Source organism: Mastigoproctus giganteus, chromosome 10, assembly GCF_048544385.1.
Source record: "Mastigoproctus giganteus isolate SK-2022 chromosome 10, ASM4854438v1, whole genome shotgun sequence".
NCBI lineage: Eukaryota > Metazoa > Arthropoda > Arachnida > Uropygi > Thelyphonidae > Mastigoproctus > Mastigoproctus giganteus.
Window position 1 is genome coordinate 21,874,697 of NC_143584.1, and position 19,627 is coordinate 21,894,323.

The window sequence follows — 19,627 nt, forward strand, 5'->3', positions numbered from 1 at the left end:
TACCCTTTGGGAAGATATTTATGGCAATTAGATATATCAGGTGGAGTCTTTTATTGGATTTCATTCACAGAGATGTATATCCCATCTAACAAATGCATTTTGACCATTTCTGCAACCCATAATGCAGTGCAAAACACATTATTTGCAAAATTCACAAGTGATGCAGTTTTTTTTGTCCGCCACTATATAACAAATAGGAGCTGCAAGAATACCAGGGTTGGAGAGAAAAAATTTTGGATACTATAATGTTTAAATTATTTTTAAATGCAAAATCTAACAGCTACTGAATAGTGTTTTCAGACATTATTATTATATATATTTCTCTAAACTTGTTAAACATTAATTAACATGTTAATTTTTTTTTTAAGGTGACATCAAGGCATAGAGAGGATGATACCAGTGAATATGGAGAAACAGATGGTATTAATCTTAATTTTTGAAATCTTTACCAACTAGGAAAATCTAGTGTACAATTTTTTTTTTTTTCTTTTTCTTTTTAACCATAAAGTTTCCAAGACATCTTAGTTAGCCTATTTATTTTAAGCAGTTATAATCATCATCATCAGCCATTTTCAATACACTGCAGGATGAAGGCCTCTCCAGCAACTTTCCAGTTCCTTCTGTTTTGAGCACTGGCCATCCATTTACTACCCATAAACTCGTGAATTTCATCTATCCATCTCCGCCTTTGTCTTCCAGGATTTCTTCTAGCTCCTCTTGGGTACCATTCTGTTATTTTTTTAGTTCATCTGTCATCATGTCTTCGAGCTATGTGTCCTGCCCAAGACCATTTTAGTTTTTTAGTTTTGATAAGAATGTCCTTTACTTGAGTTTGCTGCCTAATCCATGTTTCTCTTCTTATCTAACAGTCTGATTCCCAATATAATTCGTTCCATTCTTCGCTGTGTAGTTCTCAGCTTCTCTTCCATTCTTTTGGTGAGTGCCCAAGTTTCACTTCCATAAGTCATGGTGGGGAGTATACATTGGTTCATTATTTTACGTTTAAGACAAACTGGGATATTGCTCTTCAGTATGTGACTATATTTCCTGAATGCTATCCATCCTTCTCTTGGCTTCCAGCCATTTATCATTATTACAACTAATAACTTGTCCCAGATAAGTATATGACTCCACCTTTTCAATTACTGCTCCTTCAATCATTATTTCCTTTTCTGTGGCATACTTGTTCATCATTACTTTTGTTTTAGCCATATTCATCTTTAGTCCTAAATCCTTACTAACTGTGCATAACTGATTAAGATTTTCCTCTAATTCTTTGGGATCGTGGCTTATGACCACAATGTCACCTGCAAATCGTAAATGGTTTAGGTACTCTCCATTTACATTGACTCCTTTCTGCGACCAGTCTAATCTTCTGAAAGCTTCCTCAAGGGCAGCAGTAAACAGCTTCGGAGATATTGTGTCTCCTTGTTGAACTCCTTTTTCGATTTTAAATTTTCTACCGTCTTTGTCTAGTCTAATAAAGGAGGTTGTTGTTTGTTGTTTGGTTTTTAGGAGCATTAGCAACTAAGGCCATATTGCTCCGGGATATGCGGTGGTCATTCCCTGACCTTTCCGCATCCTTCATATTTGGTGGCGACGGGCTCGAACCCCGGTCTAATCAAGAAGCGTGTGCTATGCACTGCTGCTCCTTCCCACCTGGCTACGGAGGCGCCTAATATAGGAGGTAGCACTCTCATATATTTTCTAGCAGTTATAAAGCTTACCTTAATTAAACTTTATTCAATTTACTATAATTTAATAAAGTCCCTCTTAAAATAATCTAGTTACAAAAAAAGAGCTATTATGGAGTAATTTTCATATTAAATTATTTGGTAAATTTTTTTATGGAACTTAGATGTAGAAACTAGTAAGAAACACATAGAAGGGGATAAAACAATAGAGTAAGATAAAAAGTAAGACAAATGGAACTTGTAATTGAAAGTTTTGTTAAATTGTCTATGAATTTGTTCCTTCCTTTTTGGCATGTCTGTTTACAGTGACCTCAGATTAATTGATTTTTTATGCTCTATGTATTTTATTATTATGTTTGGCTCTGTTTCATGTGTCTTTGTTGTACTTTTTTTTTTATCTTATTTTTTTTACTGATTCAGATTTTTCCTACAACTGCAGTAAATTCAGTAGCAGACTTCAAATATAAACTTAAATTGTATTTTATCAGAGCGGGAAAACAAACAAGTGCCATGGTGTGAATTGAATCTGAACCAACAAGAGATGTGGGTGAATCCTGATATGAGCCTGTGTGCATTTGAGTCGGGCGTTTGTTTTGACTAGTAGTAGTTCCTTTCTCTAATATTTGTAAGGTGCAAAAAGAGTTCTAAAGTTCTTTTTTTGTCCCTCTTCTGGCTGGTTTCTCCATTTTACTAACACTGCTTTTGTTTCCTAGAAACTGGGGTGTAACCTTTCTTCCTGCGCTACTAATTATATGAATAAAAGACCACCTTTCTTAAGAAAATAAAGAATAATATATTTTATCATTTATTTATTAAAAAGGTCCAAATAAAATCACACAGTACATAAACAAGTAATTTGAAATTATGTTCCTTGAAATTGTTACTCGCTAAAACATAAACTTTCTAAGATTCTTATGTGCTAAGGTTAGGTAAGTTTGTTGCATACTGTCTTTAAGTTTTCTAAAGTTATGAACATTTTTCGAAACATTTGGTTTCATCGTATATAATAACATAAACTCCTTTTGAATGTAAGTGAACATAACATTCTTCAGGTGTAAGGTTCAGTGATATGTTTTTGAGCACTTGGTCACCTTTCTTTCAAGGTCACATGCTAATTATGTGTGTCATGTGCATGTTAGCTTGAATGAACAGTAACATTCTTGCCGAGAACTTTATATTACAAATGTGTGCCAGAAATTTGCCTTTTTTAACAATACATTTTAAAAGACTACTCTACATCTACTCTGGGAAAGCAAATTACTAGTTGTATGAAAGTTTCATTCAGTACCAAAATATAACAGCAATATTTTAAACGTTAGTATGCATTACAGTACACTTGTCCTTGTTTATTACAGTTTGATGGATATGAGATAGGTCGTCATCTTTTTGCTAAAGATGAGTGTTTGAAGAAAGTTGATATGCAAGTAAATCACGTGAGAATATTTGCATTTTACAATCCCACATCTTGTATGCAAGTATATGCTCAAAGTTGCCACTTCCACACTTATTGTTTTATATGTATTTCTTTTATCTATATTAAAGTATTTAGTCAGAGTTCATTGCATTTTATTAAATATAGTGTAATCAATTGGTTTCTTTTTTTTTGAACATAGGTTTTGTTCACTATGTGGTTAATTCTAATTATTTGTCTTTTAAAAATATTTTTAAGTTATTACAGTGTGACTTAAGAGTATTGTGAAAATATCAAAAAAACACTTCCATTTTATAGGTGGGGAAAGCATTTTTCATTTGAACAATTTTTCCACTTAATGTTCCTACAGATTGTTCATTAACATGTTTGCTGCCATTTGTATTTAAGAAATCCATTCAGTGCGCTGTAATTTTTGGAATATTGAGAAATAACATTCTGACATATACCCAACATTCTGAAAATTCATAAATAACAGTTGAAAAGTAAATGTCTGGAATCATAGCTAAAAGCAAACGCTTACTTTTGGACTGAGTGCTGTAAATCAGAAATTGATTTTTCTGATTTGCACAAAATTAAAGCTCAAAATGTTATTTAAAGTTTACTTTGTGTACATAAATTAACTTCAACTCAAGCAAAAAACAAATAATGTGTACCAAGTTATGAAGAAAAATGAATTGTTGATGATAATAGCCCAGATTTCGATCAGTGTGCCGACAGGTTGAGCAGTTCATTTCTGTGCCTTTACTTTTGCACCATTTTTTTTTTTTTTTTTTTTTTTTTTTTTTTTATGAAAACCCCAAACACGAGAGGTATTAGAACCTCTTGAGCACTTGGTTTTGTTCTTTTGGTTTTATTACTTAGTACTTGGTTTTGTTCACTTGGTTTTATTACTTAGTACCGTTCTTGGGTTGGAGATTGAGAAGATATTTGTTGACATTAGACTTGAACTTCTGTAGACTAATTTTCAGGAAATACGTATGAAGGAAGGTTGTTCCAGAAAATGGCAGTTGAATGAATAAACGAGGAAGATGAAATGTGGGTTCTGTGAGTTTTAAGTTGGACAGTAAATGGATGTTGGCTGGTGATGGCACGTGTTTGGGCTGTTTTGAAAGAGAGGACGGGAATTATAGAAGCCAATTCAGAGGAACAGTGCCCATGGAAATATCTGTAGAAAAGGCATGCAGCAGAAACAGTACGTCTATGAGACAGCGAGTGGAGAGACTCCGTTAGAGATGAATCATTAATTAACCTAACTGCCCTCTTCTGAATAGAATCTAGAAGGCCTGACAGAGGTTTTCGGGGCACCGCCCCAGATTTAGGAACAATATTCCATGGTAGGGCGGATTTGCGATTTGTACAGAGTGAACAGCTGTTTGGAAGAAAAGTAACACAGCGAAAGATAAAACCAAGTTTCTTAGAGGCAGAAGAAGCAATATTTGTAATGTGCTTGTGTCAAGAGAGATTAGAAGTCAGGGTAATCCCCAAAAGAGATATATCATTTTGCCTTGAAATCGGAGTGTCATCAATGATAAGCATAGGAGCAGAAGAATCATTTTTGCATGATATAAGACAGGACTGAAATCAACTAAGTTGTCGTTGCCCCACTGGAGATTAGCATTTAAAGAATTTGTAGCAGATATTCGAGAAGTTGAAAGTGATTGAGCAGGGCAAGGTTTCTCGAAATGGAAAGTGGAATGTAATGTGCTATCATCGGCAAAACTATGGATAGGATTTACAGTCAATGGAAGAAGGTCATTAACATACAAGAGGAAAAGAGTGGGGGAAAGAATTGAACCTTGGGGGACACCAGATTTAGTGACAGAGAGCCATCTACCATCACCCTCAGTGAGCGAACAGAGAGAAAACTGAATAACCAATAAAAAAAAAAAAACAGTTGGCAAACCATAAGATGGAAGCTTGTTTAGAAGACTTTTATTCCAAACACGATCGAAAGGCTTTGAGATGTCAAGAGCAACTGCTTGTGTTTCCCCAAACTTTTCCATTGAATTTGTCCATAAATGGGTAACATAAGCCAGTGGATCGACACTGATGGAATCCATACTGGTGATCGTTGATCAGATGGAAAGTTTCTAGGTAGTTTAAGAGTTGGCAGTTAATTGATTTCTCCATTACTTTAGAAAGAGTAGAAGTAATTGGATGGGAGGGATTTGTCACCCTTTTTAGAAACTGGCTGGTTATGAGTAAATTTCCAAGCAGAAGGAAAAACACCTTTGGAATAAGAAAGTGAAAAAAAGCGGCAAAGAATAGGAGTAAGTTCAGGAGCACAGGTTTTGAGAACAAGTGGAGGGATGCTAGCATGCCATTTTGGCTAGTATGCCAAATGGGATGGGTCAGTTTTATCCTTGGCTGAAGTGACAACAGAACCATCCGGTTTTGACAGAGGTGGGAGCAGAGATGGGCAAAAGTTGCAGCCAATAGCTTTGGCAAGAGACCAGAATGCTTGGCTACCATTAGAGCAAGAAGCAAGTTTTCTACTCTTAGCCTGTTCAAAATCTAGTTTGGACTGATTAATAACTGCTTTACAATTGTTGCGAGCTTTGGTGTAGGCAGAAAATGAAACTGAAAAATTCGAAACAAGCCAATTACGATATGCAACATTCTTCTCTTGAACTGCCTTAGCACATTTATTGGAAAACCAAGGTTTAGATAAAGGATGAGATTTTAAAGTGGAGTGTAGAATAAAGGATTCCATTCCTACAAGAATAATTTTGCTGACATGATCTGAGTAAACGTTAACATCAGAAATTTTGAAACAGTAATCCGACTGAGGAAAAGAAGAAAAGAAATCTCGCAGGTCCTATTTTGCATTCTTGTAATGCCAAACAATATGATTTTGGGAATAGGCATGAGATAAAGGCTCCATTGGAGAAGAGACAATCACCGGGTTGTGATCTGAGGTGCCTAAAGGAACACTCACTTTGACCGTGTAATTAGAAGGGTTGTTTGTGAAAAAAAAAATCAAGTGTTGGTCGTATGGTTAGGATTATCCGGTATTCTTGTAGGTAAATGAACAATCTGTGCAAGTTCATTAGTAATTGCAAAAGCCTCAGCATCTCGACCAGCTGGGTCAGTGTGACTAGAAAACGGAAGCCAGCTGGAGTTGTGAACATTAAAATCACAATGAAAATTACCTCACTGTTATTGAAGTTGGACTGGAGAAAGTCAGGTTGCAAAGAGAGGAAGTCAAAGAGCTCAGAGTGATTAATGGAGTTGAGAGAACGGTAGAGGCAACAGATGAATTTGACACAATGAGGTAGAGAGATTTTAAGCCAGAGAAGATCAAAAGAGGAGATTCCAAATTACCAAATCTGACAGGGAATATCGAAACAGACATATGCACAAGTACCACCTTTGAGGTGAAAGGAATTATACAGCGAATAGTTTGGGCAACTGAGATGAGCAGTATTTGAATCAACCGATAACTGCGATTCTGTCTGAAAAAGTACATGGGGTTTGGCAGACTGCAAGTGGAAATGGCCATTGTTGAGATTAGAATTGAGACCACATATATTTGTGAAATGAACTAGGAAGTGTTTCTTGTACATTGGGTGCTGTGACACATGTATCAATGCAGCAAATGTGACAAAGGTGTGAAATTGTTTTTTTTTTTTTTTTTTTTCGCTTGTGAACAGCTGTTAACAGTAATGATATTTAATAGCAGTAATTTTTTATAAAAAAAAAAAAAGTGACGTCTCTGACTTATTCTTGCTTTTGGAATGTTCCCGTATTAAAATGACGTAGCCTGTGCCCACCATTAGTGTGTGGATAAGCTGTGATAGTATTAATCCATTTCCTGATGTGGATTTAATCATAGCAGCAATAAAATAATTTATATTTGCTGTTGTTTTTAAATTTATTTATTCATATAATTAACATATTGCAGTTCTCATTAAAAGATGCATTTCGAGAAACCATTTATAGTTTCTGGTTGAAAGGCAAACTATATCAACATTTTTTTCAGTTTTAGATTACTGAAATTTGGCAGATCTGAATTTTTAAAATTTAATTAACTGGATCTTGATCCCTTTTTGGAAAGAATTAAGGGATTTTATTTTCTTTAAAAAATCTTTGAAATGAATTACAAATATATAAATTGTTGTAGAAAAATTCTTATAAATAACATATATAAATCAATTGTTAGCATAATGATTTTAAGTCAAGTCTACTGAACCAGTAATTTTGCAAAAAGATGAGAGCTTGTTGGTAAGTTATTATTTTTTATAACCATTTGGGAATCAAATCCATCAGAATGTGGTGCAGATATTACATAATGATTACTCATCATACAGTACCATAAAGAACTGAATAGATTAATCTAAAAGGATTGTAGAACCCATCAAAGATAAACTGGGTTTTGAACAACCTGTGACAGGTTGTCCAAACTGCAGGACATTCATATCTGATTCGAAAAGATCATCAGATTGGGTTACAATAATAGCAAACACACTAAATGTATCCTGTAAATGAGTCCATGTTGTCTACAGAGAATTGAGACGGAAAAAAACTTAAGTTAATGTGTACCAAAACATTTTAATGCTGAACGATAGAGGAGGTGGTTGGGGGGGGGGGAACAGTTAATTGTCCAAAAACAATTCTTATGAAATTTTCCTAGGATTGATCCTAGTTTGTCAGCCAGCTGGTGATCATTGGTGAAATTTTTATTCATTACTGTGATCAAATACAAAGAACAGAGAGCAGTCCATAGACTGCTCTCTGTCAAAAAAAAAAAAAAAAAAAAAAAATTTGGTTCTCTTGCATGACAGCACTTTCAGGCTCAGAGAGTATTCCCAGGCTTTGAATAACCATGGAGACAATCAGTGATTTAGGTTATGAATTGTTGACATACTCGGTAAGATGTAGCTCCTTGGGTTACCACCCGTTTCCTTTACTAAAAAACATTTGAAAGGGTGTCAACTGCTGGAAATTGATGTTAATCATGTGGTCAAGGAGTGATTAAAAGACCAAGACAGTGGGGTCTGCATAAGAGGTCTAGAAAAGAAGTTTTTTTTTCCTGCTCAAGTATCTAGCCCTTAGAGGTGACTAAGTTTAATTAGTCACCTCTAAGGGCTAGAGGTGACTAAGTTTAATTAAAGTTGATCATTTCCATATTGCTTCATTCTTTCTATGGTAGGCCAGAAACTTTTCAAATACCCCTTGTGTATACCTCCTGTTTGAAACTTTTATATAAGCATGGAACTTGAAATTCTAATGCATGTTTGCTTTCATACAGAAATAAACTGCAAATGGTTTCCTAATTTATGATACCATGGCCTTTCTTGATTGTATGTTTGTTCATGATGTTACCACAGATTTTGTACTACAAAGATCATTCAAACGGGCATGATGAGTTCAGTTTATGGTATTAACTAAAATTAATTTTTAATTATGAAATTACATATCTGAATAATCATTTTTCTCACCAAGTATATAATTCATCCTTTGATTATTGCTGTGTGGTAGTAGTCAATAAGGGGATAAAGCAGTTTAGTAGTGATTACATAGCTGAGTAGTCAGGAGCGGGAGTGCAGTAGGTTTTCATCCTGCAGTGGGTTGATAATGGCTGCAGTTTACCTTTTTTTTTTTTTTTTTTTTTTTCACTATATGTGCTGTGTCCTTCCCACCCCAACTTTTTTTTACCAAAAAAACTGAAGAAAGCATTATAAATTGTGGATGTAAGAGAAAATTATTATTAGGAATTGAATTAGTAGTTTAAATAAATCATTGAATGTTATATTTTCTTGTAGGCTAACTAACCTTCCAACAGAGTTCTAGAATGCTGCAATTAATTTGTTTAGCATAATTTATTTTTAGAAGTGTGATTTTTTGATCATTGCATTAGTTATTTATTTTTTTGTGTTTATATAGATATTCTGATTGTAAAATTGAGAAAAGGACAGGAAATGAAGGCCCGAGCATATGCCAAGAAAGGATTTGGCAAGGAACATGCCAAATGGAACCCAACTTGTGGAGTAGCTTTCGAGTATGATCCAGACAATGCATTTCGACATACCACATATCCTAAACCAGAAGAATGGTTAGTAAGAGCTTTTTTCTAATATGCAGTTGAATAAAGGTTTTAAATATTTTTCAGCTGCAGAAAATATTTAACAGACATTTTAAGCATAGTTTCATATAAAGTATCACCATGAGACAAGGAAAACTATAACTTCTTAACCATTACCTGGTTGAGAGGTTGGAGTTTCCCTTCTCGTCTCATGGTGATACTCGTTAACAGCTTTGAGATATTTTGTTTCAAAAAATAAACAATCACGTGAGATAGTGTTACACTCAAGCATTTAAATGCTTACTGAAGTTTAATTATAGTGCAGCTGTGTTTTGTGTCCAGTTCCATAGACATTAAATAAAATACATTCTTAACGTCATCTTTTTTATTGTAAATGCTATTTTTGCATACAGTTCATAAATTTCTCACATTGATTTTTGTCCTTTAACATTTTAAAGCATGTAATTAATGCAGCTATTAATAGTTTTTTTTTTTAATATATAAAAACTTTTATAACATAAGTAGAATGTGGCAATGGATAATTTTTATCCAAAATTGAAATGCCCATAGTGCAGCAATGTGTGACAAGTTCTTGTTTTTTTTTTTTCCTCTTTTGGGGAGTTTTACTAATATTCATTCTAAATTGATTTTCATATTGTCAGTTTCTATTAAAATTCTCACCTCCACAAATTGAGAAATATTTCACTGTATGAAAATATACAATGAAAAAATAAAAGAATATTAATCAAAAGCGAATGTTTATGCAGATTCACCAAAATTGAACCTACCACGGATTCAATTTTTTGGGTACCATGAAAGCAGATTTTCAGTCACTGTATATAGAATAAACAAACAAATGAGAAAATAAATTTTTTCTCGCATATTAGAGTTGACAACATAATATAAAGTTTATACAGCACCAGCAAAAAAAAAAAAAAAAAAAAAAAAACATTTTTATATTACTGGTTTCTTGTGCTATCTTTCAAATAATCTTTGAAAGACAGCACAAGAAAACAAAACATGGTTTTAATTGCATTTGTTAATTTTCCTTGAAAGTGATTAGATTTTATTGCCATCAAAATTCTTTAAATGTTCTTGAAAGAAATATGAGCAAGGTTTCCACTTTTCAGGGTAGAAAGAGTTTCAGAGAAAAGAATCTTTTATGAAAGGTGCAAAAAAAACAGACACAGTGGAGTTGATTTTTATTACACCTGACTGCTGAAGAGTACATCCAGCTTGCAAATATACTTAAACATGAGTAAAATAGTAATACCAAGACAAAAGCTATCTGTCACTGTCACTAAATGAAGAAAGGTTATGTATACAAGAATATAGTATTGATAGTAAACTGTTCATTTATGATTGAATATTTACCTGTGATGGTTTTACTAGTTTATAATTTTTAAATATTGATTGTGTGTGACGACATGATTTTAATACTGCTAATACTGGTCACACTGCTTTCAGTATTTGTTTGTTCGTTTCTACAGATATCGTCATTGCATAATACTGCTTTCTTTTATGATGATACTACCACCCTTGTGGTTTTTAGTGGTATATGGCATGGTGTTCAGGTGAGAGGCTATATTTCATTACAATCACTGTATAGTAGCGTTTCCTCCCCTTCTTCCAATTTGACGGTCCACTCTGTTACAACCCAAGTATCAACAGATCCACCTTCACCACTTACGGTTTTCCAAAAAATTTTATGCCGAGTTTTGAACTTGTCTAGCCATCCCACAGAAGCTTTGAACTCATTTACTCCCATAGATTTTGCAACCTCCAAAGCCTTTTCCCTAATAATAGGCCCATTAATGGGAATTATTTTTAGCACGTTCGCGACAAAACCACTCATACATAACATTGTCAATTTGAAGTCCAACAGTTTTCGGGAATGATTTTTGAACCTGATCATTTCTGTGTTGTCGAAATTATTTGAGCAGTTCATTTTTTTCCCTTTAGGATGTCGCTTACCTGCGTCTTCCCGATTTTGAATTTTGCAGCGAGATTGCGAACACTATTTTTTTGCCGATCATATGCATTAATGAGTTCGACTTTATCTTTTAAAGTTAAATGTTTACGAGAAGACATTGTGCACTTCACACGACACTGAACAAAACTGAAAACTGAAAAGATGAAAGGCCGACCATATTTTGAAGACATTGTGCACTTCACACGACACTGAAACTGAAAAGACGAAAGGCCGACCATATCCCCACCCCCCGCACACACCCAATTCATCAGAAGTTTTACACGTGCCTTAAAATTCTTGAAAAAGGGTTTAGAACCGCGATGTAAACCTTGATAAAATTCAGAGAATCGGAAATAGAAAATAAACACACAATTGAGGCAATATGTGGAAGAAAAGTTCCTAGAAAAAGGGCCGTGAGCTCTCCCGCAGTCCGTTATGGGGAGATCGAATCAAGTGCTAATCTGAATGAAACAGTGCAGATTGCCTGTCCGCGTCCGTTACAGAGAATGTCCGCTAGACAGAAGCTGCAAACACGTTAAAACCAATAGAGGTGAGTTGGGGAATTTGAAAATGTCCGTTGTAGAGAGATGTCCGTTAACGAGAGGTGTCCGTTAGGAGAAGTTTCACTGTATATGATTAGATAACATTTGTAGAAGAATAAGAGAAAATTACCTCAATATGATACGTAGAATACTTCCATATGATACTCTTCAAAAATTAATTTTTAAAAAAATTAAAGTTAAACGTAAATTCTGAAAAGCGATTTTCCTTCCTGAAGCAGGCTGCGTTTTGACTGTATGTCGTGATCACAAGAATGAGAATTATGGAGTATGTGAGCTTGAATCTTAAATAGAGAGATTGCATGTGCATGAAAGGCTGCGATTATTTGTTTTTGCGCATGCATGCAAAGACCACGAATCTGAGATTAGATATGGATGGCGAACGTTAATAGAATTATCGTGTGATTAATTTTGGCAGTTTCTGCAATTAAGTCTTGTATAATTACGTTGGACACTTAAGTATTTTGGCCTCATTAAACAAAATGTATGTTTTTCGTTAACGCATGAAAGGCTAATTCTGATGCTTCTGAACAAACTCAGGACACTGTTTTATGCAAACAGTCAGCGGGAATCATGTAGATCCTTGGTAAGAATAGTCGCAATTACTGCAAGAAACCAAGTCATTTAATACGCGAAAGAGGAAAGGACTGAATGATTGTTCAGTATAGCATGTAATTTCCATATTTTTTTACAGTTTCGCATTAATCTTTTATTTGTTTTAATTTCTGGAGAGCATCATACAGAAACGTTCTATGTATCATATTTAAGTTAAATTTCTCTTATTCTTCTACAAATATTGATATCAAAGTAGAATGTATTGAGCACCATAGCTCTGTTCTGTACTATCAGATGATTAGGTAACGTATCGGGAATCTTACTAGAACCCATCATCAGAGCATACTTAGCTGTACTAAAGGACAGAGAAAGAAATTGTAACAAATAATTATTAAATAATTATCTATTACTTATACAATTATCCATAACTTGTAAGCTTTTTATATTTATGATAAAAAAATAAATAAGATACTGGCTTACTTGTTAACAGCCTTCTGTTTGCCGAATGCCCACATCTCCTTTTAGTCAAGAGCTTAACAGCTCATTAATACCTGTTAATTTTAGTTAACAACTTATTTAAGTTGTTAACTAAAATTAACAACTTAAATAAGTTGTTAATTTTAGTTAAGTAATTGGCCAATAGCAGGTTCCCAGGTCAGTTGTTCTGGAGCCCAATGCTTTTTTTATCCTTGATTTGTGCCTTAGGGTGATTTTTCTGAATAGTTAGCTAAGCCTTACTCGCAAAAGACTTTCTAGGTTCTGGTTTGAAGTCAGGGTGCAAATGACCTAGCTTGTCATTTGTGCTGACTTCAAAATACATACCTCACAATCAGTAGTGGAGGGTTAAGTAAAGTTTAAATGAATTGTCGGATATGTATCTTTTTTGTTTTTATGGTTTTGGAAGCTTGGCTTAGAACTATTATGTATGTGTGTATATATAAAATATGTGTATAATATAAACACTTTTTTGAAACATTTTCAGGCCTAAAAGTGAATATTCAGAACTGGACGACGATAAATGTAAGTATATCAAAATTAAATCTTTAATTATCTAAAAATTCAGATTCATCCTTGTTTGTAGTAATAAAGACTTGGGCATTCTACTGTTATATATCTGCATTTTATAATTGGGTGCATTGATTCTTATCAAGTTGCTTATTAGTATTAGTAGAGGCACATGATGCAAAAAAGCAAGCTTATACAGCATAAGCCAAAAAAAAAATTTACCCTTCCCATTTCACCCAGCCAATTCACTCCAAAAAGTTTGTCTAGTTCTGCCTTGAATTTATTTAAGCTGTCTACTTCTATGACAGATGGAAGTTAGTTCCAACAATCAACCACCTGCTGGTGACTATTGCCTTATACAAGGGGATAATTGCCTCCTTATACCTGCTAGCAAAATTCCTGTATATTATCGACAAGATCCCACGAGCTACCCTTGCAGCCCATCTGCACTGCTCAGAAAACTTCACATCTGACTGCACAATTTCATTCTCTTTGAATATAGTATCACACAGTTGGTACATTAGCCTGGTGTTACTGTAACCATATGCAGTAATTTTCATTTGTCAATGTTAAATCTATTGCCACCTCTCTGCCCATCTGCTCAACTTTTCTATATTCTGTTACAATAGTGTACTGTCATTAACAATCCTACCAATCTTCATATTGTCTGCGAACCTGGACATTAATCCTGATATGCCTTCATCAATATTGGGCCCAAAATGGAATCCTGAGGGACTCCACTAATAATATATCCACAAAGCGTAGTCCATTGATTACCACACTTTCTTCTCCCATTCAACCATCCCTTTATCCATAGCAGCAACTTGCCTTAATGCCATACTGCTCCAATTTGTACAGTAGTCTTCCACATGCAACAGTATAAAAAGCTTTCCTAAAATCCAAGTATATGGTATCAAAATTATTTCTTGCATCTAGTTCCTTTGTGACTGCATCATAGTATCAGATCACATTTCTCAGACAAGACTACCCCTTAAACCCATGCTGTGTTGGAACTATAACTGCAGTCTTGTCTGTATGATGCTGCAGTGCCTTTATGTATCATATTGAGGTATTTTTCTCTGTAATTACTCATGTCACCTTTTGATCCCCCTTTGTGAATTGGGGGATACATTTGCACATCTCCAATCGGTGGGGACCTCTGAGGCCAAGGATGCTCTCATAATCATGTCTATGGGTTTGGTTACTTCCTTTTCTGCCTCCTTTAATATAACTGGATAGATCCCATCCATCCCAGGTGCCTTGTTTAACTTCAACAATTTCTCCTCCACATTGTTCTCAGTTATTACAAAATCTTTTTTTTTTTTTTTTTTTTTATGTAAACCCCAAACACGAGAGGTATTAGAACCTATAGTATTAGTACCGTGCTTGGGTTGGAGGTTGAGAAGACGAAAGAAGATATTTGTTGACATTGGACTTGAACTTCTGTAGACTGTAATTTTCAGGAAATATGTATGAAGGAAGGTTGTTCCAGAAAACGGCAGTTGAATGAATAAACGAAGAAGATGAAAAGTTGGTTCTGTGAGTTTGAAGTTGGACAGTAAATGGATGTTGGCGGCACATGTTCGGACTGTTTTGAAAGAGAAAGTGGGAATTATAGAAGCCAATTCAGAAGAACAGTGCCCATGCAAGTATCTGTAGAAGAGGCATGCAGCAGAAACAGTACGTCTATGAGACAGCGAGTAGAGAGACTCTGTTAGAGATGAATCGTTAATTAACCTAACTGCCCTCTTCTGAATGGAATCAAGAAGCCTGAGAGAGGTTTTGGGGGCACCACCCCAAATGTGGGAACAATATTCCATCCATGGCAGGGTGGATTTGCGATTTATACAGAGTGAGCAGCTGTTTGGAAGAAAAGTAACGCCGAGAGCGAAAGAGAAAACCAAGTTTTTTAGATGCAGAAGAAGCAAAATTTGTAATGTGCTTGTGCCAAGAGAGATTAGAAGTCAGGGTAATCCCCAAAAGAGATATATCATTTTGCTTAGAAATCGGAGTGTCACTAAAGATAAGCTTAGGAGCAGAAGAATCCTTTTTGCGAGATATAAGACAAGACTGAGTTTTAGAAGGGTTGAAATCAATTAAGTTGTCTTTGCCCCACTGGAGAATTACCTGAAGATTGGCATTTAAGGAATTGGTAGCAGATTTTCAAGAAGTTGAAGCTGATTGGTCAGGGCAAGGTTTCTCAAAATGGAAAGTAGAATGCAATGTGCTATCATCGGCAAAACTATGGATAGGATTTCCAGTCAATGGAAGGTCATTAATACACAAGAGAAAAAGAGTGGGGGAAAGAACTGAACCTTGGGGGACACCAGCATTAGTGGAGAAGTTAGAAGACAGAGCCATCAGAGAAAAAACTGGATAACCAATTACTAAAAACAGTTGGCAAACCATAAGATAGAAGCTTGTTTAGAAGACCTTTATCCGAAACACGATCAAAAGCCTTTTAGATGTCAAGAGCAACTACTTGTGTTTCACCGAACCTTTTCATTGAATTAGGCCATAAATGGGTAACATAAGCCAGAATATCACCAGTAGATCGACACTGATGGAATCCATACTGGCGATTGTTGATCAGATGGAAGGTTTCCAGGTAGTTTAAGAGTTGGCGATTAATTGATTTCTCCATTACTTGAGAAAGAGTAGAAGTAATTGCAATGGGACGATAATTGGATGGGAGGGATTTGTCACCCTTTTTAGAAACTGGCTGGATATGAGCAAATTTCCAAGAAGGAAAAACACCTTTGGAATAAGAAAGTGAAAAAAGGCAGCAAAGAACAGGAGTAAGTTCAGGCGCACGGGTTTTGAGAACAAGTGGACAAATACCATCGGGACGTGGAGCTTTCTTAGCATCAAGATTTTTCAAAATCCTTCTGACATCCTTTTGACAGAAAACCACAGGAGGCATTGAATGGAGCATGTTGGGAATGGTGGGAGGTGTTTTACCAAGATCATTAATACATGAGTTGGAAGAAAAATGGGATGCTAACAGGTCAGTTTTATCCTTGGCTGAAGTGACTACAGAACCATCTGATTTGGACAGAGGTGGGAGCAGAGATGGGCAAAAGTTGCGGCCAATAGCTTTGGCAAGAAACCAGAATGCTTGGCTACTGTTATGGCAAGAAGCAAGTTTTCTACTGTTAGCCTATTCAAACTGATTAATAACTGCTTTACAATTGTTGCAAGCTTTTGTGTAGGCAGAAAATGAAACTGAAGAATTAGCGACAAAAATTACAATATGCAACATTCTTCTTTTGAACAGCCTTAGCACATTTATTGGAAAACCAATGTTTAGATAAAGGACAAGATTTTAAAGTGGAGTGTGGGATAAAGGAGTCCATTCCTGCAAGAATAATTTTACTGACACGATCTGAGCAAACGTTGACATCAGAAGTTTTGAAACAGTAATCTGACCGAAGAAAAGAAGGTCATCCGATTTTGCATTCTTGTAATGCCAAACAACACGAGGTTGGGAATAGCCATGAGATAAAGGTTCCATTGGAGAAGAGACAATCACCAAGTTGTGGTCTGAAGTGCCTAAAGGACCTCTCACTTCGACCGTGTACTTAGAAGGGTTGTTTGTGAGAAAAAGATCAAGTGTATTCTTGTAGGTGAATGAACAATCTGTGCAAGGTCATTAGTAATTGCTAAAGCCTCAGCATCTCGAACAGCTGGGTCGGTGTGACTAGAAAATGGAAGCCAGCTGGAGTTGTGAACATTGAAATCACCAAGGAAAATTACCTCACTGTTAGGAAAGTTGGACTGGAGAAAGTCAAGCTGCAAAGAGAGGAAGTCAAAGAGCTCCAAGTGATTAGTGGAGTTGGGAGAATGGTAGAGACAACAGATGAATTTGACACAATGAGGTAGAGAGATTTTAAGCCAGAGAAGATCAAAGAAGGCAATTTGGATCTTCTTTGATCAAAGAAGATACAAATTGCCTAGTCTCTGAATATCAGAACGGATATATGCACAAGTGCCACCTTTGAGGCGAAAGGAATCATACGGCGAATAATTAGGACATCTGAGATGAGCAGTAGTTGAATCAACCGATAACTGAGATTCTGTCAGAAAAAGTACGTGGGGTTTGGCAGACTGCAAGGGGAAATGGACATCGTTGAGATTAGAATTGAGACCATGTATATTTATGAAATGAATTAGGAAGTGCTTGGGAGGTTTAGATCTTTTCGCAGATAAGCTTGCTCTATTAGTTTGACAATTCATGGTGTATTCATTAGTAAGAAAAAGTGGGTGGGTCATGCTGCATGAAGTAATGAAATTTTTGGATATGGCATACACTTGGTAAGAATATACCCAGATCCTTGACATAACATGGCCTCGACAATGCTCCCCGCATACACACTACTCGGACTCCCTCCAGTCACTATCTGGCAGAGTAGAGATAGCAAGATTATACACTAGCTGCTCTGGAAGCCTCCTAGAGAGTTACCAATAGGTTCAGTCCATTGTACTAACTAGTGGCCGGCCTGCAAACACCGTTTTAGAGCTGTACCCTCGAAATGTAAGGAAGATTTGATCTTGCCACAACGTTCATCATAACCTCAAAAGTCATCAATCATACTGCATGATAGGGAAGGGTTGACCGGAACTTAGCTCTAGAGACTAAACATGGGTTCTACCATTTCAAGCCTCCAATTGCACAGGTTGATGAGTCATCTACCACCTAGTACTGTCTGGTAATATAGAGGGGCAGCATTCCTCCATGTGGTGTGGGCACCACACCTCGACCCCTGCTTATGTTGGTTCACACCTGCGTGGTCACCCACCATGTACTTGTGCATGGAGGTTATACCCAGGATTACTAACAGTCTCACCACCGTGAAGGTGCAAGCAGAGGATTTCGCTGTCACAGACCGTCCGGACTTCGCCAAAATTGGGTCCACTTGGCTTGAGTGTCACCCGAATATCAGTTCCATCAGCGTTTGATAATTTATATGCATCCAGGTAGCAGCCTGGCATATCTGAGGGAATGTCTGTGACAACCTCAAGGACCATTTAGCTCCCTGTTAGATTTTGATAAGCTCCTGGCCTCCACTTACCTACAAAATTCCTCATGTGTGAATGTAGATGCAAAAAACTCATTCATTTGTTAACTAAGGTACCTGAGCATAATCATTAACAGTTGAAATAGTGAAATCAAGTGGACCAATGTGATTCATCCCCTTTTAGAGTTTACATAAGTAAAGAATTCTTTGCATCCTTGGTCAAAGAATTGTGACTTTATTACAGCTTAGGTTATATCTGCTCTATTGTTTTGTGTCACCTGATAATTTATATGCATCCCATGCATTTTTCTTCTTTGCCACAGGTCCAATTCATCTGACATCCATTTAGGCCTAAACCTTGAACAGTATTTCTTAGTTGAAACAAAAAGCCTAGTAGCTTCCAAGATTACTTCCTTGAATGTTCCCCATTTAGAACTCACTGTAGGTAACATCACCAGTTGGTCTCACTGTATAGAGTTTAAAAACTGAGACTGTAGTCACCTTTTCAAAATGGTAGACTGCTTAATTTTAAAGCTTCTTAAAGATTATAAATACTTCATGTTTTTTGTTGTTCAGCTTACTTTTGTATATCAATGCCCTGTCATTTATTAGAAATTCTATCTATAGTTTGCTCTTGATTCTATTTTACTATATTATCTTTTCTGGATGGGTCACTATGGTTTGACAAATAGAAAGCTGGAATCCATTACCAATGTGAAGACATTTGCTCCTTTCTTTATGAAGAGTGGCCTCATTTATTGTATAAAATATCTGAATTTGAGGGGTGGGGATTTGTGTGGGCAAATTAAGTAGGTGTTTAGAAGATTGTATTGTAGAATGAGGGACTATTGGGCCACTAAGTTTGCTTGTACCCTCACCAAACACTACTGGTGTTTGGTGAGGGTACAGTACAATGGCATTTCTCCTGTAATGATCAAGTTATTGATCACTTGCAAGATTTTCACTTACATTCGTGGCTCTCTTCACTTTTCTTGCTTCTTGACTCAGTATTAGCCATGATCAAGGGGATTTTCTTTTCTTTTTCATGTTCATTCATGAGCTTTTAACTCATTTGCTGTCTGTGGCAAGTGTTAAACAGCACTGGAGCTGTTTAACACTTGTTAAACAAGTGTTAGCACTTGTTTGCCATAATGTATATGGGTGGTCATTCTCAAGCAATTAATAAACAAAATGCTGTAAACATAAAAGAACATGAAGTTAACACTTGCTCAATATTAGCACACCGAACTCTGCAATCAAGTTTTGTGCTTTCACACAAGCCTTACTTGGCAAATTATCTCTAAACAGAAGTTGAACATTGAATTTAAGTTTTATTATATAATTTTTCTTATATTTTATATATATA

The 19,627-nt window shown here is 35.8% G+C and overlaps 1 protein-coding gene across 1 annotated transcript in view; it reads left to right on the top strand.

Moving 5' to 3' along the window:
- Polr2C (RNA polymerase III subunit RpII33) overlaps positions 1 to 19,627 on the top strand; it is a 46,073-nt gene that overhangs the window by 22,621 nt on the left and 3,825 nt on the right. Inside the window, exons 4-7 of the mRNA XM_090382856.1 lie at positions 369 to 420; positions 9,013 to 9,181; positions 13,221 to 13,258; positions 15,415 to 15,433. Coding sequence (XP_090238982.1) covers positions 369 to 420; positions 9,013 to 9,181; positions 13,221 to 13,258; positions 15,415 to 15,433 — 278 coding nt within the window. The remainder of the gene's footprint in view (positions 1 to 368; positions 421 to 9,012; positions 9,182 to 13,220; positions 13,259 to 15,414; positions 15,434 to 19,627) is intronic.